Source organism: Coccinella septempunctata, chromosome 6 (genome assembly GCF_907165205.1).
Source record: "Coccinella septempunctata chromosome 6, icCocSept1.1, whole genome shotgun sequence".
Classification (NCBI taxonomy): domain Eukaryota; kingdom Metazoa; phylum Arthropoda; class Insecta; order Coleoptera; family Coccinellidae; genus Coccinella; species Coccinella septempunctata.
Window position 1 is genome coordinate 23911849 of NC_058194.1, and position 25319 is coordinate 23937167.

The following is a 25319-nucleotide window of genomic DNA, read 5'->3' on the forward strand; positions in this document are numbered from 1 at the left end:
GACATTGAAATTTTGTTTGGTTGTATAGTAGGCTAAGAATTTTTAAATATCTATATCCTCGTACATTTTCAACCTGCTACTTGTTTTTCATATCATATCTAATTATTGAAATCAATTCAATACTTGATACATTGAAACACCAGTTTCGTAAATAAAATTTCCCTTCGTTCCACCTAAATCCTAAGATACTTTTCATCATTACGAACACCCTGCAAGTGAAAATGGACAAAATGAAAATAGAACACATAAATGAGTAATCGAGTTCAACGATCCATTACTCACAAAAACCTGAAAATATAAGAAAGAGCTAGTTTTGATGGGTATAATAAACAACGCTGTGTTAAAAACCGAAGAGCCCTCATGTCTAAAATAGATCTGAAAATAATTGGTGATTCTTCCTCCCAGTTTATTTGGGAAAGGCTGAGTGGCCCCTTGTTCTGAAGGAATGATTATATGGAGCAGAATTGGAAGTGGCTTTGATGTCGCAGTTATTTATTTGGGTGAAACTTTTCTGCTTTGAATCACTGCTCAACCTTTCCAAAATCAACCAGAGTATGATTACTTTCTCCTGGCGGACTCATGAGCGTAGAAAAAGAGAATAGAATCCCAATTAAATATTAAATATCGATCTTATCATTGAATATAATATATTAAATAATTTTTGTTCATATGGAGTATAATAACAATCGAATATTATTTGAGAAAACTGCAAGCACAGCAAATTCGAAATTTTTCAAAAAAAAAAAAAATGTGAGACAGCTCACAATAGGTTTTATTTATTCTTGGACCAAATGCTTCAAAATTGGCCGTCGAATAGCAATCGAAATAATTCTACCATCAATATTGATTATTCAATCAATGACCGAGTATACAATGTTGGTGTAGAAATCCACAATTCAATTATCCGTTATCACACGAAATATTTTGGATACGACACATATTTTAACGTACAGCATGGTCGAAACAGTTATCGTGGAATCTATGCTCTGAAATATACCATCCAGATAATGGGAACAAAGGCCAAAGGAAAATAATGATCTGGGGAAAATGAATGGGTAGAGCAGAAATTCGTAAAAAAATTCGAATGAAAAAAACCTGTTCGATAAGCCTCAGGATAATATAGAGTTGGCGGTTCGGTTATGATACTTTTTTGGATTATGTTACTTGATTTACACCCTGAATTTTTTCTGCGTTAATTATGTATTATTGCCCCTGGTTGTTCTTTCGACTTTAGCTACGAAAGTAGTTTGTCGATAAAGAATGGCAAAGTTACAAACGAGAGAAGCTGATTATTCCTATGGTAGGACAAAAATCAGATCTCTTTTCATCTTCCTTGTTTGTCTCTACGCAAAGATCTGCAACCTCCAAATGTTTTCTTTTAGCAGATCACTCATAAAGCGACGACTGATATTTGGACGGATCGTGATTCATGACGAATCGTAAAAAATCACGATAGGTCGAAGCGCTATGTTCGTTTTTTACCTCTGCTTTATCCGACAATAATTCGTCTGATTCTGACTGAACCGTTTTTCTTCCAACAAGCTTGATAACCCCAAATTACTTTATGGAGAATCGGAAAAAGTACATTCCTTAAAACTACTCATCGTGTTTTTTACGAATCGTCAAAAACCGAAAGCCGTGTGAAAAAGCTGATTCAAGTCTCTTTTTTCCGTTTTTCGTGAAAAATCCCAAACCTAATCTACGGCAATATGATACATACGCAAGTTCCCGAGCAAAAACTTCTGCTAGGCTCTCTGGTGATGGCTTCTGGGGGTGAAGGCGTCGCTTCTTTCTTGATCTCGAGAAGGGACGGTTGTTCTCCATCTTTTCTCTGCGATCCTGGACAACACAGCCAAGATCTTCTGGGCAATTCTCCGGTGCAAGGCTCATCGTACATACGCTCCTCCTTGTCAATCCTCAATCCATTCGAGACACTTGAGACAAAATTTGGGAAATTCGATAGAGGAATTATGGAAGGGCAGCCAACAAAATCGCGATTAAAATCGATTTGAAGAAGTTAATAATCGAAAATTCGATTTTTTGATGTTGGACAATACAATCGTGAAGTTTTCAGCTACTATCAAGATTCCTCTTTTGGTAAATATTTTTCCATGATTTTTCATTGTTTTATGACATCCTCCATGAAGCGTCACTGTTTTTTGTTCAAAGTTATTCGAATTCAGCGCAATATTCAAAAGTTTATAGCAACTTTCTGAAGCATAGGCTTTGAAATTTGCTTATATAAAAATGCAGGTGTTTGGGAATTTCTAACTGTTTTCACATCTGGAAGAAAATAAGGCTTTCTTGCCTATTCTATTTCCATACTTGTGAAACTCTTTTTTAATTTTTTTAGGAAAAGTACCATGAATTCGAAAACCTATAGTGGACGTCAATATAGGATAAAAAATCTTCATGAAACATATTATATTTCAAAAACCTTCACCAAGTTTGCAACCGTAAATTATACTATGGTCGTTTAAAATTTTTGAAGTTTCTTCCAGAAGTAATGTATGAGAAACCGATTTACTTTTTAAGGTTATGGAATATATTATTTTCAACCGATTGCTTCGATCAAGGAATGGAATAATGCTGAGATGAATATAAATACCAATATCTCATTTTTCTTTATCGACATTCAGTAGAATGTTGGATTGTTATTGTTGATGGCTCGTTATCATTGAACAATGGATACAACTACAGCGTTTGGAGGCCTAATTGTGCGGAAAATAACCGGGCTTTGTCGATGGTGATCGGTAACTTATTGCTTCGAGGCGCATGATTGAGTGCTTTTCCCTGCAGTAGGGACGGAAATATATCTAGCAAAAAGACGCACTCACCAAAACAGTAATAAAGAATTATAGACATAAGCTTGAATAGGAATATGGGAACAAGCCTTCATGACAACTTATTAATCAGGAGAAAAACTGTGAAGAAGTTTTCGGGATAAACAACCACCTTCATTATGTTTTTTTTTTAAATGTATTTCCTTTCGAGGAGAAAATCCAAATGTTTTGACCTATCTTGAACCTTGACCTCAACAGTTGGAGCAGAATGGCGGCTGCGCCAGTTATACACATTGACAGGTCAATTTTCAGTCTGTGACCTTGAATTAATGTAACGTGGAGATATTGCAATTTTCTCCATACAAATACTTCTTCAGCACCGACTCATTATTCACCTATGTTGGTACGTCCTCGAAATTTAAATCTCAAAGCTTCAGAATTTTCCTCGAAAGTGTTAAAGTGAAATATCTCTAAGGAAAAACTACTTGACATAAGGAAGCAGCTATACGTCAGCGCTTTCATACCCTTAAAACGCCGACGTTGATCGAACTTTCCGCCTTTAACGTCGAATATCGAGAGGAAAAGCTGAAAACTTCACGAAAGCGATCCCTATCGCATTTCCACCATTGAGCCATTACCTGCTGATGGTGTACAAGTGTCCGAAACTCAGGTCATCGCCGAAATGCCCGCCCACGCAACATTTCCCGTGGGTGCCGACGTCGAAGTTGCAGTTTTTGTAGCTCAGCTCGTAGTCGGCGAGGAAATTGGGTCGGCCGTCTTGGACGATTTTCCCGAAGAGAAAATTCGGGTGCATGTGGCGTTCGACGTGGAGGGCTGCGTGCTTTGCATTATGAGGATCGCCGTCGCGCAGGGACGTGCTCAGAGGGGATTTTTCGGGACTGTGGATGCCTGTGCAGGTCTCGGCAGGGTTGAAGATGTAGGTGGTGAGACAACTCTTGTCGCCTCCGACTTCGACTGTCGCTGCCAGTCTGGACCTTATTTGGCTTCACCGAACATGACTTTACATCGAGTAAAACGTTTGGAGGTTATCTGATAATTGTCAAAGCAAGAGGTGGTTCAATAAGAGTGCAAGATTTAAAAATTTTTCTTAATAAAGCAGTTTTTTATACGTCGTGACCCACAAGGAAGGTCTGTGAGCTGAGTTTCCCTCTTTGTTCTCAACCTTTTGAGGGAGGAGATTGAGATGAAAGTCTGAGCTGCTCTGGAATTAGATTGAAAGTACCAAACGAATCAAATCTAACCGTCTGTGCGAAGGATGATGTGTTCATTTGTCAAGGCAAGATCTACAAAGGGTTTCATCGATAATGCCAAGTTTGTATACGAGTGCTTTGACCCTGCAGTGCCTTGTAAAGATAACTATGACAGATCTCGAATAAGTTTCAGAGAATCTCAACCATAGCTGGCGGTCAGGAAATGGTCTGTAAATCCTTTATTGTATTCCATCACCAGGGAATTCCCATAAATGATCACGGACCATCTTGGGCTTCGCTCTCACTTTCGTTGGCCAAAGCTTTCGAGATTTCGTTGCTCTGAAGACAGATTCTCTGATACCCAAATGAGTTGCAATTTTTTGACATAAACCAGTGTTCATGTCAGATGGATATGACAAGTTATACCTGCCACCTGCCAAGTCCTTTGAAGTTGATTTATCATAGAACAATAACTTGCTCCATTCAGCCTTATTGTGTTACTTGGCTCGTCTTGAAAGAGTGATTCCTTCAGACCACAAGAGCAATGAAGAGTTTTCGATGAATTGATTTCTCCTTACTCATTCTGATAATGATATATAACAATCAGAACGCAGAATTGCTTATCCTGTAGCATCCTGCTGTCATATGTGATCTTCGATGTGTCATGAGGTCATCAATGCGTCATTATGACAGCCAAAATGGCGTCAATTTAAATCTTGCGCTTTTATTTGAAACCTCCTTGAGTCGATAATCTAGGAAAAGCTTTCTTTATTTCAAACTTTGCACTTGGTCTTTTCCGTATGTTCCTCAATAAATACAGAATGGGGGATTTGTTAATTTTTGTTATAATATATACATGAATACTTCTTTGTATGTATGTAAAGTTTTTCAAGCTAGATAGGGGTCACAAATTAAAACATATTGAGCCTTAAATTTGACGGATTTATCCATTTTCAAAATTCGATTGAAGCTGTTGAGGAAAGTACCAGCTATTTTACGATCTTTTACCCATTTCTGATCGCATCTGAACAGTAGATATTGAATGTATCTGAATCTATTTATCTGAAAGAAGAATATGTATCGCATAATATTGAATTGATGTGGCCGATACTTGATGTGAAAATATTGAAACATGTTCGATCTTTCATCGAAAATTTGAACAATTTCAGCCAACAGTTAATCCCCAACTGCCTTTCATCAATAAAGAGTCTAGGAATAATCTTTTATCTGCCGCAGACCCCTATTACGGCTTTTATTGTACAGTAGGTTCAAAAGCTTCATCTATCCGATTTGTCACATTTCATTTTGCAGCAAATCAACAAGCAGCTACATCAGTGTTAAACCGTTAAGCTTCGGGCAAAATTTCCCCTTTTGTTAGCTGGATCTGGAATAATTCTTTTGGTAATTGCGCAGAATGTAGGGTTGATGAGGTGAGAAAAGCCATTGAAAGACGCTGATAAGTTATGACAGATTACAAAAAGAAGGAATACTGTATAAAAGGATATACAGTACTCCAAGCGCCTAACCGGACGCGTCGGAGAAATGAATTATTAATGGAAACGACAATTCCGAAAGAATTGTCGTTCCAGTAACGTGAGTTAGTCATGAACTATCATAGAAAGTCCCAGAGAAATCGAAAAATTCAAGTGCAACTGTAGACCGGTTTCGGGATCATTTTCCCTCGTCAGTACAGTATAGCACTGAATCTCTCGATAGGAGGATGGTGGTCTTATGCGATCTTGGGACGCCGCTTTGAGATGTCTCATCACGATACGCCACCTGTCACGCAAAGACTGAACCAAACCTCACTTTCTCTGCAGACTCCTACAACAGTTCATGGCTCCCAAGTTCAACTACTTCCCGCAGTCATCGAATGTGAAAACATTCATCAAGGACCACGGGCGAATTGAGGGGGTTGGCTCACTATGACCATACTCTGGTCCGGAGAATTCAATACAAAAAGAAGGAATACTGTATAAAAGGATATACAGTACTCCAAGCGCCTAACCGGACGCATCGGAGAAATGAAATATTAATGGAAACGACAATTCCGCAGGAATTGTCGTTCCAATAACGTGAGTTAGTCATGAACTATCATAGGAAGTCCCAGAGAAATCGAAAAATTCAAGTGCAACTGTAGACCGGTTTCGGGATCATTTTCCCTCGTCAGTACAGTATAGCACTGAATCTCTCGATAGGAGGATGGTGGTCTTATGCGATCTTGGGACGCCGCTTTGAGATGTCTCATCACGATACGCCACCTGTCACGCAAAGACTGAACCAAACCTCACTTTCTCTGCAGACTCCTACAACAGTTCATGGCTCCCAAGTTCAACTACTTCCCGCAGTCATCGAATGTGAAAACATTCATCAAGGACCACGGGCGAATTGAGGGGGTTGGCTCACTATGACCATACTCTGGTCCGGAGAATTCAATACAAAAAGAAGGAATACTGTATAAAAGGATATACAGTACTCCGGGTTAGGCGCTTGGAGTACTGTATATCCTTTTATACAGTATTCCTTCTTTTTGTATTGAATTCTCCGGACCAGAGTATGGTCATAGTGAGCCAACCCCCTCAATTCGCCCGTGGTCCTTGATGAATGTTTTCACATTCGATGACTGCGGGAAGTAGTTGAACTTGGGAGCCATGAACTGTTGTAGGAGTCTGCAGAGAAAGTGAGGTTTGGTTCAGTCTTTGCGTGACAGGTGGCGTATCGTGATGAGACATCTCAAAGCGGCGTCCCAAGATCGCATAAGACCACCATCCTCCTATCGAGAGATTCAGTGCTATACTGTACTGACGAGGGAAAATGATCCCGAAACCGGTCTACAGTTGCACTTGAATTTTTCGATTTCTCTGGGACTTCCTATGATAGTTCATGACTAACTCACGTTATTGGAACGACAATTCCTGCGGAATTGTCGTTTCCATTAATATTTCATTTCTCCGATGCGTCCGGTTAGGCGCTTGGAGTACTGTATATCCTTTTATACAGTATTCCTTCTTTTTGTATTGAATTCTCCGGACCAGAGTATGGTCATAGTGAGCCAACCCCCTCAATTCGCCCGTGGTCCTTGATGAATGTTTTCACATTCGATGACTGCGGGAAGTAGTTGAACTTGGGAGCCATGAACTGTTGTAGGAGTCTGCAGAGAAAGTGAGGTTTGGTTCAGTCTTTGCGTGACAGGTGGCGTATCGTGATGAGACATCTCAAAGCGGCGTCCCAAGATCGCATAAGACCACCATCCTCCTATCGAGAGATTCAGTGCTATACTGTACTGACGAGGGAAAATGATCCCGAAACCGGTCTACAGTTGCACTTGAATTTTTCGATTTCTCTGGGACTTTCTATGATAGTTCATGACTAACTCACGTTACTGGAACGACAATTCTTTCGGAATTGTCGTTTCCATTAATAATTTATGACAGATTAGTTTAGTCTGCAGCTCCTGATGATTTCATGGCAAAAAATAGTAGGTATTACGTATAACTATAGATAACAAATGTAATGAAGGTATCAAACTCTTCCGAAAAATTATTGAGTAACTGTTACATACGAAAATTAAAATAATTCTTCATTAATCTTCCTCTTTGAGTCATTTATCATTAGTATAAAAAACTAACTATAATTAAAACTAATAATAATTATTCAGTGCAAGAAAAACTACTGATGCAGTATAGAATTAGGAACATTTTTCTTTATGAAAAAAGCTGTTATGGAATGAAAATCTGTATCAGGCTGGATGAGGATTTCTACCGAGAAAATGTTCAAATCAAATGTTACACTGGTTGTGTAGTGATGAAGTTTCGTTGATAATTTTGAGATAGGAAAATTTCTCAAAGCCACATGGCCCCAGGGGACCCGTGGAGACATAAAGGGATACTTTTACCATCGATTAGCCTCTTTAGCTCAGTGGTAGAGCACTGGTCTCGTAAACCAGGGGTCGTGAGTTCAAACCTCACAGGAGGCATAATTTTTTCGACATAACTACCATATAAGGATTTTTCCGTTGGATTTATCTCAACCACTACGAAATAAAAATAATAATATATAATAATTAGTGGCAATCATAAAATAATGAAAATAGTGAAATAGTAGTAGTATTCCACTTTGACTTTGTATACAACGCATTATGTCATATCTCTGTCTTTCGAAGATTAAAGTTGATGCTTTTTATGTAAGAAAATTTTGTTTGTTTATAGGCTTCATTAATTTCAGATTGTCAATGAATGTTTTTGCAGTATCATCTCTAAATAGACTCTATAGTGTGGAATTCTGATCAGTTAAATTTTTAACACGTTTCCGCAAAATTTGTTTATAGGTTATTGAGATATCACCCATAAGTATTTTGTATTTACCACAACAGAACTAGGTTGACCAGCAGATCCAGGAAAAATAGGCTGTGACAGTCATACAGCAGACATACTTATTATTACTGTTACGTTATTTGATAACTTCGTAAAAATTAAGAAAACAAAGCTATTATTCTAAAGCGTCTTGGACGTATAATATGAACTTAAGTCCTTAAAATAGAATAAAAGACCGTAATCCGGGATTCAAATTTTAATGCTATTGTTATTCAAATATCCGATTGTCGCCAAATGCCCGCTCTGATATTCAAGTCCGGAAGTACTGCCGGAAACTGCTTAAATCCCCGTCGAATGCCCAATAAATATTTCCGTTCTCATTACGAGGCACGTACGTCAAAGATTCCACGAAAATAAAACTAGTTCGAAGTTCGAATGAAAGGACGATAGGAATCGAAAGGAATGGAGGTATAGGCGAGACAAGTTTTCAATTTGCATGATGTCCTTCCGGCGTCCTGACATAATGGTTTAGTTATGGAAAAGGGTGGAGAGTTCAATGGGGATGAACCTATCTCATTTCATGACTTATTTTCTGAAGACAACGAGCGAAACATCTTCTGTTGTGGCCAAATCATTATTTCATTGTGTTTTTATTAAATTTTGGAGGTTTTGGCTTGTGCACTTCTTTTAACAGTGAAGATTTCTCAGAGAAAATTTTTGCAATTAGCATTCATTTGATACTAAAGACGTTCCTCTGAAAATGAATCCTAGGAATAAACTTCGTGCACTCGACGTTCTTTAGAATTGATAGAAAAAGTGTTAATATCCAACGATCTTCGAATAATCATGATACAATCTTTCAGTAAATAAAGGGGAACAGGAACAAATATCAAAACAATAATTAGAGATAACTGTCAGCGCAAACAGTTACACTCTAAAGATTATATTCTTGTTGCTATCGAACCGGCATGTTAATTCCTATTAAAAACAGAACTTACACTCATATGAATGTGTTCTTGGGTATCTCATTAAATGAATGGAATAACACTACTGGATTTTCTGCTCCACGTTAATCATCAAGAGTCGTTCCTACCCAGCATAACAATTTACATGATACCCGGTGGCTAAACATTCTGTACATTAATTCCCTCTTATTTTACAATTATTATCGTCGATGCATCAAATCTGGGACAGTGAATTTAAAGTAGAAATCGCTCAATTATTGAAGCATACATCGAGGAAACGAGAAGCCATTCAAATTTATCGTTTTATAACGCGAGAAATGGTTAAAGAAAGTCTTGATGTGATGAAGATTTGATTGATAAGTTGACTCTAATTCCAAAGAAATACATAAACTGGAAACATATTGTGCACGAAAAAATAGTTCTGTTCTTCATTCTGGTCTTTTCAAATTGCCCTGTTGCGATGTTGCTTTTGATGACTATTTTTGTGATGATCTATAATGAGGTCACAGCTCTTCAAGACCTTTAAGATGAATTTCATTTTCTCTGGAACTAAAGCAGCTGAAATCATGAAATTGCGTATAGTTTTTTTTACATAGGAGCTCAAACGTCAACTGTAAACATACAATGAAAATTTAAATCAAATAGGTCTCAAATTGGAGCTTCACAACTTTTCAGTACGTCAATTCAATATTTCTCAATTTTCAGACAACATTTTGAAAACCTAATGACTTGAAAATTTTTGATCGGCCAATCAGAATTTTGTGCAACCCGTTGTAAACCTTTTAAACACGTACTGGTACTCAAAAAAAAATGTCGAAAAAAATGGTTCTTTTAATACAAAGAAAAGGAAAGAAAATTCTTTATTCCTGGCATCATAAATTATACGCTGTTACGACATTCTTTAAAATGGTTATTTCGGGTAAATAATGATGATTACTTTACCCATTTTCCTATTCATATTTCTCCAACGATTTTCACGGGATATTCTTCCTTGTGATAGTCGAGTTAATGAGTTTTCAGGGGGGACAAACATCTGTGTGATTAGCTCATATATTTTTTTATTGACTTCATTGAACCCGACCCACACTTATTTACCGTCTTCATTATCGTTATACATTTGGAAATCTAATAGAATGACGAGATAGGACAATTTATTAGAGCTATCGAAATCGATGAAGATTAGCTGGACTTTGTTGAACGATTAAATTAACGATTGCTAAGTAGTAAGATATCATTTAAGTTGGAGACGTAGTACGGGATTCCTCTAGCTGAATCCATCAGAAGAACTAGTGATTATTCAAGATCAGTTCGATTATTATAGATAATACGATAATTAACAAATGGAGATCAGAAAGGAGTGGACGAAAATATTGTTCTATCATTCTATTCTTTATAATGTCTCATTATTGAAATTTTCGTAGCTTTTCGATTCGGTTTCAATCAAAAGACTCCTTATCATTTGTTGGTTTGTTATTTATAGTTTTTTAACAAGAAACAAGGGGACTTCGAATACCTAACTCATATCTATTAGTTGATTGCTCGATCAATCACTTGAAAGTTGTTCGTTTTTCAGAATAACTCACTCATAACTTCTTCAATCGAAAATAATTTGTTGATATATTGATTGAAAATCAATAAACGAACGTTTACAGATCAAGAGAAAATTATTTTTTGGATATTCTGAATTGAATTATCGATTAAAAAATAACAGATATAAATCCCTCAATCAAGCGCTGATCAAGTAGGAATGTATTGTGAAACCGCATTTAAGGCTCCTGAGTTTTTATAAAAATTATAATTTCATCATTAGTTGAAAAATGCTTTTGTTATATGGCAGAAAATTCAAAGAATAATTTTGACTTTAACTTTTGAAAAGTTACTACCGTTATAAGGAAATTTTATTTCCGAAAGAATTTAGAGTGCATTGCAGAAAATAATGGTGTAGAGGTTAAAATAAGAAATATTTTCGGAATTTTCAAAAAAGTTCAATGAGTATGTAATTTTTCTTCTAATTTTTGTAGCCATAGTACACTAGGCATCTTCCTCATTTTACCATAATGATTTTTGAATGCGAAATTTCACTCAGTTTGTTATTTTACTGAAATACAGAGGTTTCAGAAGAACCGTTTGAATACCAACTAATTTTTTGTTGCAAACTTTTAGAAACTCACTCTACAGCGTGAATCTTTGAATCGTACAAATATTTTAACTGTAGATTCTTGAGGTCAAAAGAAACTCTTTTTTCTTATACCCTTTTTCCGATTCGGCCCTGATAAAGAGATATAGCCATTTTAAGTTATCATAACGAGCTGTGCCACCCCTGGGAAAACAGAATTACCTCCAGGATAACTTGCTAAATCTGTGACACTACACATCTGTGGATCTTTTGAAAAGAATTTTATTCAGCCAAAGTACCCAATTTTTCAAATTTCACAGAAACTTTTTAATTTGTGAACATCAAACTACCCGAAAACAGCGCATTACACGAGAAAATACAAGGAATACTTTCATTTCACAAAATGTTCAAATATTCATAAGATTTTAGTTTCAAGAGTTGGGTTCTTTGACTTTTTGGATTTATTATGGTATGTAATAGTCACAGTGAGAAAACTGAAAGACGTGGGTGATATCTTGTGTTCGAAAAAGATTAATCAAATAAATGAAGAATTATATTCCAAAACTCATTTCATTCGATAAAACCTACTAAGAATAAATCTTTTTTATGGTTTTTCAATACCCTGTATCTTTCAAACCGAGCCGATTCGGAAAAAATGTTATGGGAAAAAAAGTGTTTCCTTTGACTTCAAGAATCCACTGTTGAAATATTTGTATGAGTCAAAGGCTCACCCTTTATATCTCATTTTCACGAACATAAGCAAACCTCAGAATTAATAAAATCCAGAATATGAACTTCCGAAATGTCAGTAGGAGTGTGGATGGAATAGTTTGTAGCCTATAGAAAATGAGGGGCAGAGTATTATTGTCTTTTTTTCCAAACTTCTAATGGGTTCTCCAAATACCTGAGACATCAGGAAAAACAAATTTGAGAGGCCTGACAAATTGAAGAGAACATTTCCGAATATTTTCAATGCATAAAATGCTATGTTTGGGCCCCTCCATATTCGAATTTAAATTTTCAGTAATGATTTTTTCGAAACCATCTCAACTGAAAATACAAATGCGTAATTTTTTGGGCGCGCTCTATTTTCAATCCGGCATTCTGCGTAGCTATCGAAAATCTCAATTTTAGATACATGACCAAGTGCAAAGTTTGTTTAATCGTTTCTTAACATCTATCAATCCCGAAACGAGTTCGATCCAAAAGCCGCATTGTCGATGTACAAGCTGGGCCTAACGACATCGACATGCAGCTTGAAAAATTCCTATTTACATGATCCTATTCACAGCCGCCCGATGAACAATGGAAAAAGCATATCCACCAAATTCCTCGGATCTAATATCGGCACACCGTATATGCAACTGGCACCTTCCCAAGGTCGAAACGAAAAAATCAAGGAGGGAATCGAACTTCACACGCAAATTTTCCGAGGAAAACGCAATTGGCCGGCTCGGAACAATCGGCGTTTTTCCCGACAACTGTGTCGCAGCGTCGATCGAGTTACCCGGCGAACGCGTGCTCTCGCACTACTGTTTCTGCTGGTTACATAACGGGGAGATCCGCGTCTCCTTCCTCCTATTGATACGTAGGAGAAGGCGGAGTGCGAGACATGCCCCCAGATCCTCCACATCGTCCAAGAGCCACCGGATACCCGGTGACGTCATAAAAAAAGTAGGTGAGTAATAGAACACCCAAACTCTAAGAGAGAAAAGCAATTATGCAATTTTAGGGGGATCGAACACCTTGCTCGAAAATTCGAAATTTTCAAATGAACTTTTATGCTCCAACACTCTTAAAAAATGCTGAAAATCATCCCGAAAGTCGCAATTAGATCGAACAAATACAACAGGAGATAAGGCAGAATACAATTTTTGAAAAATGTAATTTCAACAAGCTCTTGACTTCATCTGCAATCGATTACGCGTGTTCGAAAACCTTTTAATTCACTTACCCCAGGTTTAACAAAGCTTGATCGGGGAATCAACGCTTGATTCACGGATAAACGTCAATTTGTTTTCATGGATTTCATGGATAATTCAGTCATGAGCATTCAGAATATAATTCTTCCATCAAATTAAAATCTATGTCCATTTAATGATTCTCTATTTTTCCATTTTCAATACATAATGTCTGTAAACAAATGCGAAGGACTTATGGAGATGATTCCTCGATGCAAATAAGCAGGGGTAGTTCCTATATTTTTTTTCGGAATCGACCTCCATTCCAAGATACAGGCGATGACGAATTGACAGTTTTAATTTTTTTTTACAGGTTCTTAAAAACACTGAGTCATAAAACTATACATAATATGAAGCACTAAGAAGATGTTACTCACACATTTTTTTTAGATCTAATAAATTTATTATTAAGGGTTGAAAATAACAACCCCATATGATTTTCCTTCGAAAATTGTTTTCGTGCGATAGATTTTCGAAAAATAAAATTATCTTATGGTGTCCCATTCAATTCTGGAGAAAAAAAAAAGTCTCCTGCAAAATTTTGATACAGTCGATACTTTTCTCGATAAATAAAAACTTACAAGCGTAAAAAGAAAAGTGTTTTGGATGGGTGAAAATTCATCGACATTTTAATGCTTAAAATTTGCAAGCTGAGATAAAAAGCAAATTTAATTGGTCGACAAAGAAATGGTAGTGTTTTTTCAGTTTAAACGTCATCCATATTATGCCCCAGTAAACACAGGATATCCAATAGATATCCATTAAAGCTCTAATTGGTTTTTGCACAAACTCTTAGTTCAGTTAACATAGAAGTTCTAGTAAATCTCCTTCTACTATCCAAGTAATGTCCATTGTTTGTTCATTTTCGTACCTACAATCCGTGACCTAGATAAATACATATTTGAACAAATATTAAAATCCAAATTGTAAACGATGGATATCCATGGGTAATCCCTTGGATATCCTTAGTTCACCCTTAGCGTTTGTAACTCAGTGGTTAGAGCGTCGGCTAAGTACTGCCAGGTACCGAGTTCGATGGGTATCTAGCCGAGTGGCTAGAGGAGAAATGTTATCATAGACTTTGAATTTTTTACTCAAAAGAAGGGGTCATCATCATTGTTCGGTTAAAATTAACAGTGTGCTATTACTCCTCGAAGAAAAACTGGGGCAGTAACCCGGTGAGATATAATCCCAGACCGGGACTCCTCTAAAGATGCCTTTCAGGTCTGGCAAAATACCCACAAAGATAGCATTACATATCAGTATATCACTTTGATTAAGTTTTAAAAAATAACTTTGCAGTACCACATAAGTATATAGCTTATTATCTATATATAGCTTATTATCTGGATATCTGCTTAGTTGTTATACATTATCTCAATAATTTTACCTACCTCGGAAAATCTAAAAAACACCCCATTTCTAAGTTATATTTCATGAAAATATTCGAAATTCAAACAAAAAGACAAATTTATAATTATTGATCATTTATTTTTAATATTATAGAGAGACATTTTATACAATTTTCCAACTTTGATTTGGAATATTGACTAACTTGTATTTGAATTTTAGGATTATCAGAACTTTTCCAACTTTCACAAAAATCTTTATTTCTCATCTGCGAAATATATATTATTATATGAATCAGAAAAATGCACTCATTCCTTCCTTCTATACCAATAGGATATACAAATGTATAAGATATTAAAGGATCGAAAAGATAATTCAGAAGATCAATAAAAAGCATAGACTATAGACTTATTATAAAGTCTATGTTGAATAATAAGTTTTTGTAAACATGTTGAGCCACTCATTTTCAACAAATCAGTAGCCATAAAAATTTCATCCAATATTTCTATGCCCTGGCCTTGACAAGTTATCAAAAATATCATAACCTCACTTTCCCACAAATACAGAATGGATTCAAACGTTTAATATATTCTGCGGGAATAAATTTGGAAAACACTTGAAATTCATAATATTAAAAGAATACAACCTTGAAGAATGTCGTTCATTGCCAAAAGAGTTATTGATCCTGCAGTCATTCAGCAGAAAATCAAAGGAACAATTGTGGAAAAATGGATGTTCTACTGGAAAAGTGTGATGAGGGATTACAAGGATGTAGTGATTGGATTGAAAGAGGAAGCGAAACAGAAACCTAAGAAAGCTGTTGCTGTAATAACAGGATTCACTTTTCTTGGGATATGTGCAAAAACAAACCCTGACCTGAAAAGTTTCCGAGCAAAACACATTCAAAGTGTTGTGGACATATCTTTGGTATCTTCAACTGTAGCAAATCCTACATCGTTAAATCATTTAAAGTATTTAGAAAAATGCTTCAACGCAAGTCTGATTCGGCACCAGAGTTTTGGATTATTTTCTCTTATTTGGGTAGATACATCAAGTGACAAATGTAAGAATTATGAGAGTACTTGTGAATATATGAACTGGAGATATGTAAACTTTCATAGACAAGTAGTAGATGTAGGTTTCCTTGGTATCTGGTGGGTGATTTCCAGAAAAATGCTAGATTATGACATAAATTATTAAATAGAGCTTACCTTAACTAGTTCATTTTCCATTATGTCGATATTCCTTAAACGTGATTTATGAACAGGACTCATATCTCTTGCTCCTGAATCCCATTCCCATTTGTCCAACTTCCCTGTGAAAATGAGAATTGAAGTAAATATATTCATTTATTAAAACTATAGATGAATGAATAATCAATATGCTTTCAACAAAGCTAGACAAATAATTCTATTAGTATAAATTGTTATATTGTTGCCAGATAACCAACCTTGGCTTTGGCTGAGTTCACTAATATTATCTTTGTTCGATACTTTGAGGGCATCTATTTCAGGTCTTAGAGCCAATCTCCTTTTTAGGAATTGCTCGTATGTGATTCGACCCTGTGAATCAGCTCCTAACTGAAGCATCAACTCATCTAGAGAATCTTCTAGACTCAATTCTCTACAGATAGCAGCGAGATCTTGGCTGAAATGACATCAATAGCGTATTAAAGCAAAGCGTACTCTAAAGTAACATAATATGGCTTCAAAATTTTACCTATCAATATAGCCATCTCCGTTAGCATCACATGCTTGAAAAAGTCTTTTGATTCTCTCTTCATCGCAAATGGAACTTGTACTCTCACTAGCACAGTCTGTATCAGCCATTTATAACTTGGTGTCTTATGAGATTCTTATAACAATTAGTTTATACATGATCTACTTAAACCTATTCTACTACCAGGTCTGGGTTCTTTGGTCATCGAAACTCAGAAGAAAGTTTAGGCATAAGTATCCAGTAATCCTAGCAAGTGGTAGGTCATAATAGAATAACGATGAAAAAATGTAAACAAAACTTTTCCCTTTCGTTTGGGTTATGACATATGTCACTCTGACATTTGCATTAACCTCAATTAATTGCATGACATGAACGTCACTTGACTGTCAAATTTTTATGCAAAAATGGAGTCGGCCTTTTTGATCTTTTTGTGTTATCTATGAAGGCAACTTCCCTTTTCCCTTGTTTATGAAAGTTATATAAACAAAGATTTTTTCTTTTATAATTTTTTCTTATCTTGTAATATTTACAACTACGAATGCCGATTAACGGGGAAAAATTTTAAATCTGAAACACAGACACCTAACTAATGGATACTGGAAAAAATAAAAATAAATGATTGATGTAATGTAATTCACATTGGTTTTTATTCATGAAGTAATTCATTATTACTTCCTACGACCTACATCCATACCTATAGATCAACTATTTCACTGGCTCAAATTTATGAAGGCATTCAGTATCGTGTATATAGCTCTCATTGTCTGCAAAAAATGAATTATCAGCAATATTCCTATTTCCAAATAAATTGAACCAAACCTTAGTGAATGTACTCAGATTAGCTGGGAACAAAGCTCCACACGTAAGAACGAATGGTTTTTGAGCTCTCACGAGCATGAATTTCAATACTTTTTGCTGTTTTATATTCAATTTGTACCACTTCAGGAAATGTATAGATGTGGCCAGATTAGCACACTAGAATAGTTAAATTATATGGTTGACAAAAGGCACAGTTATTTTAAAAGCAAAATATCGTCATAACGCGGTTGACAGGTAGCATCAGGAAATGTAATGAAACATTTTAATGCCCACTGGGGCACGTGGGCAATGACCACACCTCTTATTATGACCATGAAATATGCGATTTACCTCTGTTGATAATTGCTCAGATAAGGAAAGTATAAGGTACAGGTGAGTACATCCATAAAATGCAGCACAATAGACGAAAAGTGCAAAAGCACTTGTACTATCCCCCTGTAAGATGTAAAAATATATCAATTGTATAAATAAACATCAAAGAGCAACTTCTTCATCTACAATCTACAAACTTCAAACCCTGTTCTAACTCAAAAACAAAGATTCAAATAGTCTTATTGAGAATTTACAGAAAAATGAAATGGAACCTCCAAATAAACTCTTTTTCCTGATACAGATTATATATTTGTTATTTTGTTTTATTTTATTATAATACCTATTATTTATTATCCCATTTCAAATCAACTTTTAGCTCAGATCAATTCCGAAAACAATGGAAGAAAATAATTCCCAAGCATTTTTTGGGATCAATTCTGGAGGAGTTTTACCAATCTTTTCGGGAATGAAGTTTGAAGAAATTACTCACATTTTTTTTTATTTTCACTTTCTTCAGTCTCTTATATATCCTCTCAGTTTTTGACCAGATATTAAATGGGATATCACCTTGCATAATGATTCTAATTGGGAAAAAATTTATTATTTTGAAGTGACACTTACCTTGAAAATAGTGAGTGTGATATTAGCAACGGCAGGGGCATGCACCAATAACATGACGAAGAACATCTTCGAAGAATTTTTCTTCAAAATGAAAAATTCTCTAAAAAATATTAGTAACCCTATTTTAATGATGATATAGAAGAAATTCCACTAATATCTTCACCTTATGATATCTTGGTGTTCTTTCACGCATTGTCCAAGAAGAAAATCAATTTTCTGGTCGAAATTCCTTATCATGTCGAGTTTCTCATCGATGAATTGTTCCAAATGTCCGACTACGTAAGACAGTAGGCTCAGTCTGCATATTAAATAGCAGATATAAGAAGCAAAGAAGATGTCCCTTGTTATGGCAAATATTCCGCACATTGCACCAAACACAACATCCTCCATGTTGGCCAACCAATAATGTTCACTGGCATCCCAAGGAAAGAAGTAATAACCCATAAGGACCATACTGCAATTCTTCTGTATATCGCTGCATTGGTCAACGTGTTCCAATCTGTCATTTATGAATAACACCATTATTGCAGCAAAAATCACTACTGCTGTACCAAGAGCCCATTGATTCATGTTGACGAGAAGTGATGGCCAAATATTTTTGATGGTGAAGCGGTAAAGGGTCCTCAGTGTTGAATTTGGATGATTGTTCATAAACTGTTCGTTTGCGAACATTTCTAGAGATATAGAAAAAAACGCATAAATAGCGTTTTCCACACTAGTAGAAGTCTTGAATAGGTTATGATATAGGCTCCGAAAAATTACATTTAATTATTTCAATTCATTTAAATGATAAAAATATGATTCTCAGAAGGTTCCCATTATGCAACCACAGCTTGTTTGAGAGGGCTGTGCTACAACTGGCCTCATACTAGTACTAGATATAAGCTTATGAATGATAACCAATATTCCTGGAATTGTGCTGTTCTGATTGAAATTTGATTCCGAAAACAATGATTCTTATTCCTTACATATTTTTCACATGGATGAGATGAAATTCGTAGAATTAGAATTTATGTGACACATAAATCGTTCGAACTGGACTTTTCGATGAACCGTATACGCTTCCATTTTTAGAAAATACATACCTGTCAACCAACTCTGGTACTCCTTAATGTTATGTAACAAAATTACTGTACCTACTGGCATAGCCGCCAACAGTAAACATTGCCATTTTCGAACAAACCACTTCTAGATTACCACTGCCGATCTCGCTGTACAAGCCAAGGAAGCAGGTAGTATTGAAAATGATGTAGACAATGACAAAAATTACTTTGCGTCCATAACGTTTCGAAGAACCTGGTGGTTCCCAGGTGCCAAAGAGCCCAAGCATATACTTCACAGTTTCGAATGGTTGGGAATTCATGGTTAATCGTTACCTTTAGTTCTGCTGAGAAAAATGTCTGCAGTCTGCAGGTATATGAATTAGGACATTGGAGAAGTAAACTCTCCCCCTTAATTATCAATTAGGCAATTAAATTAAAGGCTATCCTCTGGGCAGGAAGGTGTATAATTACAAAGTTTCATTCATTTTCCTGAAGAACTTGACAAGTTTGTTAATAAATCAATTGGGAATATTTGTCTGGATAAGTGGTATGGACAGAGAAAGTTTTTTGGATGGAAATTTCATTCGAGTGGAAACTGTGTATTTCAATTAATAATCGTTTTGGTACCTACCTAAGCTGTAACGGTAGAACCAGTCACAGAGCCGTTTATAAAGGCTGTGTCCAAAGATTATATATTATATAATAGATAGATAGATTATATATAATCTTTGGCTGTGTCTTTAGGAAGCTGTGAACCATTGGTGTTCTGTATTGTCTTCGAAGTTACTGCTGTGTTTTCTGTTTTTGCGCCAAGATTACTCTGTACCTAATTTTTGTGCGCCACTTTAGGCACATCATCAGTCACAGGCAGTGTTAATTATTCTGGGCACTACTAATATTTTTGGTAATGTTCATATATTTGCAGGGGCAAAGGAAACCTAGAACACTTAGTAGGTGCCCTGAACGAGTGTATAAAAAAGTTATAACAATAAATGTACTCCATTTAACTACAGTTTTAATTTAAAAATATGTGTTTCATATGAATTTATGCTAATATTCTGGTGTCCTCTAATTTTTTTGTTAATAGAGAATGGCTTTTTTTCAATTTTTTTGTTATCGGTAAACTTCTAGTGTACTTAAAGTAATTCAATTTCATTTGTCTAATGCTTTATTCCTAATAAATCGATTTCATAATAATTTCATGGTGCGAATACTGCTAATTTTCAATTTCAGTCATATAGCTGCTCGAGTTACTTATTCAAGTTTATCAGAGCATTGACTATGGTGTAGACAGTTTTCATCGTCTGAAAAAAATTAGATACCGTCTTGTGTAATTTTACTTCGTATTAATTACCTTCATGAATGTATTTAAATTCGCCATGTAAAGGCCGCCACAAGAAAAAACTAGAGGTTTCTGGGCTCTCACCAGCATGATGTATAAAAGTTTTCGATGTTCTACAGGCATCTCATACCATTTCGTTGAGTATATAGATTCAGCCAATTCCAAACTCTGAAAGATGATCAAGATATTGTTATTAGAAATATTTGTTACGATTGCTCGTATATTTTGGACGTAGAATTGTACAAAGCTTTTGATACTCATAATGCTCATAATGAGAGGCTATACCTGGGATGACAATTCTTCTGACTGAGAAAGCATCATGAACAAGTGTGTGCATCCATAGGATGCCCCACAGTAGACAAATAGTGCAAAAGAACTAGTATTTTCCTTCTGAAAATTTTAATAATTATAGAGATAGAGAAAGTAGTGATTTTTATCTAATCAACCTGAAATATTAGGACAGATGTGTTCACCATCACCAACGTGTTCACCAACAACATGAAACCGAAAATCCTTGATAAGTATTTGTCGAGTGATTCGAATATTCTAAAAAATTCGATAACGCTATAAATATGTCCATGAAATATCCAGAAGTTTGTTCTAATCATGCATAGGTACACATTTCGTGTAAAATACGTGGAAGCGATTACTTATTCAGTACAATTTTTCTTTTAGTGTTTTTAAGATTTTCACAATATGCTAAAATAATGCATTTTTCCTGATCAACTTTGGATTCGACCACAATGTCCACAATATATTGAATCTACCTCTGTGTGATGAAATCTACTTAATGACCATTGTGAAAAATTACCTGAATATACTTTGGTGCTCTTGGATGCACTGCTTAATAACACAGCTCACCTCATGAAAATATTCCTCTTCATTCAAACTGTTATCAACGAATTCGTCCAAATGACCAACGACATAAGACAAGACCTTAAGTTTACACCTGAGGTAACAGATGAAACAGGTGAAATACATATCTCTCCAGTATACAACAACACAACAGAATCCACCAAAAGCTACATTTTCCAAATTAGCTAACCAGTAATATTCATCAACGTTCCAGGGTGAATAATAATATCCTATGTATATCATGCTGCAATCTTTGGAAGCAACACATTCTTCTTTTACATTTAGCTTTTTATAAGTGTGAAGAAAAAAAACTCCAATAAGCATTGCCTCCGCTGTGAAAATAGACCATTTGTTCAGACGAAATAGAGTTTCTGGCCAAATTTTAGCGAGATTCGATCGATAAATATTTCTCAATGTTTCGTTAGGATGACAGTTGAGAAATTTCTCGTTTTGAAACATGCCTGAAAAAAGGATTACAAGTTTATCTCGTTCACTGATACCAAATCCTAATAAAAGAATATAGAAAATATACCTAATGAAAAATCGAAGCCTTTGTTGTTGAATGTTGATTCTGATGATATGAATACTGAAATATCTCACCTCTAAGCCAATTATTGAACGATTTTTGGTTTTGTAACAAAATGGCAATACTTCCGTAACCTCCTACAAGCAGTATGGCCATGTTCGAAAAAATGAAAGTTATTTTTCTCGTCTCCAGCTGATAATAGAATCCAAGACAGCAAGAAACATTGAATAGGACGCAAATTATAATATACAGTAATCGAGAAACTGTATGTTTCGTGGTTCTCTGGTCGGACCAAATACCAAAAATTTCCATCGAATACTGAACCTTTCTGAAGGGTTTCGATGCTTTCAAATCCATTTCTACAGATTTGAATAGGGTTTTTACGAAACTTAGCTCTGAAATAGATCTCGGACGCCTGTCAAAGCTATTTTATATGCACGCCTGGTCTGGAGGAACTTTGCCTAAGAAAAATGAATGAAATATTTATTATTCTAGAACAACTCAACATACATTTACCGAGCATCCATATGATATTTATAATCCTCATATGCATATATACTACGTCAAGTTTTGATATGTTTTATAAATGTGTCTTCTGCAGTGTGACCTAGTTTTTCAGGAAAATCTCATGAAACTTCCATCTATCACTCTACACTTGAAAGAAGACAGTCGTTTCCAACAATACAAATTTAATGAATAACTTAAGTTGACTCATTAGATACAAAATTCGTTTCGAAGTTATCGTACAATCTAATATAAAAATAAAATGGCACTCAGTTAATTACAAATTCAATTAGATTTACTCTTCTTTTTCGGAGATTCATCTTCTGATGAGGAACTTTCTTCTGATTTTCTTTTTTTGTCCGGGCTTTCAATATGTTTGTCGTCTTCGTCGCTTTTAGAATCTTTTTCTTGCGATCCTAATAAATCTTCGAATTTCGATTGATTCTTTTTAATTTTACTTGCTTCTGGGCTATAAGCCCACAGGATGAGATGAAAATGTTCTTTTGTGGGTAGTTCCCCATCCCATAAATCACATTTATTCTCATGAAACTTCTGCAAGAGTTCTTTCAATTTGGAATTTCTAACGATATCCCATGTTGGTTTATTTTCTCCACTTGGCACTGTCCTCAAATTCTTGTACTCGGCACCGGCAGTTTTGTACGCTTTGAGGAAGAACTCTGCTTCTTCATCCTCGATCTCGTGTGTTTTCTTCAGTGGGAGAAGAGCTTCTATAGCTGCCAATGGGAGGTATGCACGATTTTCTTTGGAACGATTCTCAAGTTCGAAGGTACTGAGCCAATCCTCGAATATTTTGACTGCATCGTTGATGTTCTGGAGTTTGTCCTTGTCTTTTGTCACTGTAACAGAATAATACACTATAAATTGTAGAAATTATCATGGAGAGGTGTGAAAAAGTATAAAATAATCAATTCACAATTCGAAAAAACCTTTGAACACTTTTGATTTTAGATTGAAGTAGAGGAGTTTCCAAGTTTTTAGATGGCATTCATGCTGAATAGTGGAGTTCATTAGTATTTTCATAAAATTCTTTTAATAACAGAATCCGTCATAGTGAATAGCAAAAAAATAAGTCGAAATTATAGTTACCGCAAGTATAATTTTTGGAAATAAGTGGCGTAACATATAGTAAATTTTTCAGTGAAAACATCAGAGCGAAGAAGATTCTTTTATTCTGAGAATTATTGAAGCAGAAGTGTGGTTTCTATTCAGGCGAATACTATAACTTAAACTAATAACGAAATTCCTGGTGTGGTTCATCCTTCAAATTCAAATGCCGAAAATTGAATCGAAATCACAAACTTCGTGAGTATTCATCTGTAAGTCACAAAAATAGGTAGTTGTTGTCCAATGATTCGCGAATATAGCATGCTATTAAAAGCATTGCAAAATTAAGATTTTGTGTGAGTCACGCGTAGTAGTAAATCCGATTTTAACGCAGTAGGTAGATACGATTGAACACAATTATTGGATTGCATTTCTGTAGAGGAAATAAGGGGTTATTTCTGTCAGTGATGCAAAAATTTTTTACTAATTTAGGTACTAATGATTAGCAGAGGAAATCTAGATTTATACCTTATCGGGGTATACTCCTTTTTAAGTTCCTTCTTGAACATTCTTTTTATTTTCCTGGTATAGTATCGACTATCGATAGTGATGGAAATAATCAGACGTACATCAGTGCATGCCATATGAATGGTCAGCGATTCTTTTTTGTTACATATCAAGGAAAATTTTTGAAAATTTAGTCAGGTACAGAAAAATTATTACCGCACTCAAAAAACAATACAACATTGCAATAAGGTCTCATCAAATTTTCTTTTACTTTTTTGGGAATGATAAATCAAGAGTTTTCCTTTTGGAAATAACTTAACATAATTTTATGTTATCGAGTGCCTTTTATGATATCTTAATAGCATATGCTTTGAATCGATTGATTTTGTAGATTGAATGTTTCCCAATTTGTGTTCTGAAATATTTGTTTATTTATACTGCAGGCGAAAAAATTCGAAGTGATACCAGATTTGAATTTTCATGACGCTAACAAAAGTAATCAGAGATTATATTGAAAATTTCGATTACACTGAACAGATAAAAACTCAACTATCCTTTATGTAGCAGGAAAATATTTGACGAATAATATGGACATAATATGGGGGTAGGTACTTACGAGTAAGAGTACGTTTTGCCCTTCCGATCAGTCCCTTGATGGCCAATTTTTGGTAATCGGGGTCTCTACCCTCCAAATTTTTCAAAGTTTCGTGAGCTTTCTCCTTGTCTTTGAACCCCAAACCGGGAACCGTATCAGGTTTTCCAGATTCCGAAGACATTTCAACAACTTTAAAATAACGACCTGGATCACTAGTTTATTCAAAATAAGCGCGAATTGCTACCAACTTTGGATGTCGGAAGAGCACTAGGCAAGAGGAACTGACTGACAACAAACTCTACTGTTTGTAAGCAACCGATTAACCTCGAAAATAATTTTGGTCATTCATGAAATTGTGTTGGCCGGCCTCGGAAGAGTTTATTATGATAAGGAGCGGCAACATTACACCTTCTCAACGGTTACAGGAATGTATTCAGGGAAAAATATCAATTCTACTGTCACATAGATACAGTGCTTTCATATAAACTGACCGCTTGTCCTTTGAAAGTTGAACGGTATGGAAAATATTTTCTGAAACAGCTCTTCCTCCATGTCTTGAAGAATCGTGAACAGGATAAACCATATTTGTTCCAAAATTTGATGGTTCAAAAAATCAATTGAAGAAAAGAAGATTATGCAAAAAAAAACAGACGAAAGGACCTTATGAAAGAGGTAATTTTGCATGTCGCGTCGTTACCATGGTCATCTCATC

The 25319-nt window shown here is 35.5% G+C and overlaps 6 protein-coding genes and 1 non-coding gene across 11 annotated transcripts in view; 2 read left to right on the forward strand and 5 right to left on the reverse strand.

The window, feature by feature from the left end:
• Nucleotides 1–16910, reverse strand: part of LOC123314879 (colorectal mutant cancer protein) — a 49940-nt gene extending 33030 nt beyond the window's left edge. Inside the window, exons 1-3 of one of the 5 annotated variants that reach the window (XM_044900278.1) lie at nt 16419–16910; nt 16150–16346; nt 15911–16014 (exon numbers count right to left, since the gene is read on the reverse strand). In XM_044900278.1, the coding sequence (XP_044756213.1) occupies nt 15911–16014; nt 16150–16346; nt 16419–16528 (411 nt within the window). In that variant the 5' untranslated portion in view covers nt 16529–16910. Of the gene's footprint in view, nt 1–1720; nt 1935–3421; nt 3834–12663; nt 13057–15910; nt 16015–16149; nt 16347–16418 lie in introns of those variants that run through there. The other 4 variants (XM_044900277.1, XM_044900281.1, XM_044900280.1 and 1 more) reach the window with 4 other exon arrangements.
• Trnat-cgu lies at nt 7899–7970 on the forward strand. Its single transcript has one exon. It is a non-coding gene; the product is annotated as a tRNA-Thr (tRNA).
• Nucleotides 15230–15915, forward strand: LOC123314882 (mitochondrial import inner membrane translocase subunit Tim29). The gene has a single exon (XM_044900283.1). The coding sequence runs from the start codon at nt 15354–15356 to the stop codon at nt 15897–15899; it is 546 nt and encodes a 181-aa protein (XP_044756218.1). The 5' UTR covers nt 15230–15353; the 3' UTR covers nt 15900–15915.
• A 123-nt stretch (nt 16911–17033) lies between the features above and the next one.
• Nucleotides 17034–19439, reverse strand: LOC123314880 (putative odorant receptor 59c). Its single transcript, XM_044900282.1, has 6 exons — nt 19256–19439; nt 18334–18844; nt 18171–18270; nt 17568–17672; nt 17238–17393; nt 17034–17182 (listed from the first exon to the last, which is right to left on the reverse strand). The coding sequence occupies exons 1-6, from the start codon at nt 19314–19316 to the stop codon at nt 17129–17131; spliced, it is 987 nt and encodes a 328-aa protein (XP_044756217.1). The 5' UTR covers nt 19317–19439; the 3' UTR covers nt 17034–17128.
• An 831-nt stretch (nt 19440–20270) lies between these two features.
• On the reverse strand, nt 20271–20975 carry LOC123315688 (odorant receptor 49b-like). Its single transcript, XM_044901512.1, has 3 exons — nt 20841–20975; nt 20568–20723; nt 20271–20517 (listed from the first exon to the last, which is right to left on the reverse strand). The coding sequence occupies exons 1-3, from the start codon at nt 20874–20876 to the stop codon at nt 20464–20466; spliced, it is 246 nt and encodes an 81-aa protein (XP_044757447.1). The 5' UTR covers nt 20877–20975; the 3' UTR covers nt 20271–20463.
• Nucleotides 20976–21362: 387 nt separating this feature from the next.
• On the reverse strand, nt 21363–22470 carry LOC123316004. Its single transcript, XM_044901914.1, has 2 exons — nt 22011–22470; nt 21363–21871 (listed from the first exon to the last, which is right to left on the reverse strand). The coding sequence occupies exons 1-2, from the start codon at nt 22291–22293 to the stop codon at nt 21363–21365; spliced, it is 792 nt and encodes a 263-aa protein (XP_044757849.1). The 5' UTR covers nt 22294–22470.
• Nucleotides 22471–22608: 138 nt separating this feature from the next.
• Nucleotides 22609–24987, reverse strand: LOC123315694. Its single transcript, XM_044901522.1, has 2 exons — nt 24629–24987; nt 22609–23297 (listed from the first exon to the last, which is right to left on the reverse strand). The coding sequence occupies exons 1-2, from the start codon at nt 24786–24788 to the stop codon at nt 22726–22728; spliced, it is 732 nt and encodes a 243-aa protein (XP_044757457.1). The 5' UTR covers nt 24789–24987; the 3' UTR covers nt 22609–22725.
• Between the last annotated feature and the right edge of the window lie 332 nt (nt 24988–25319).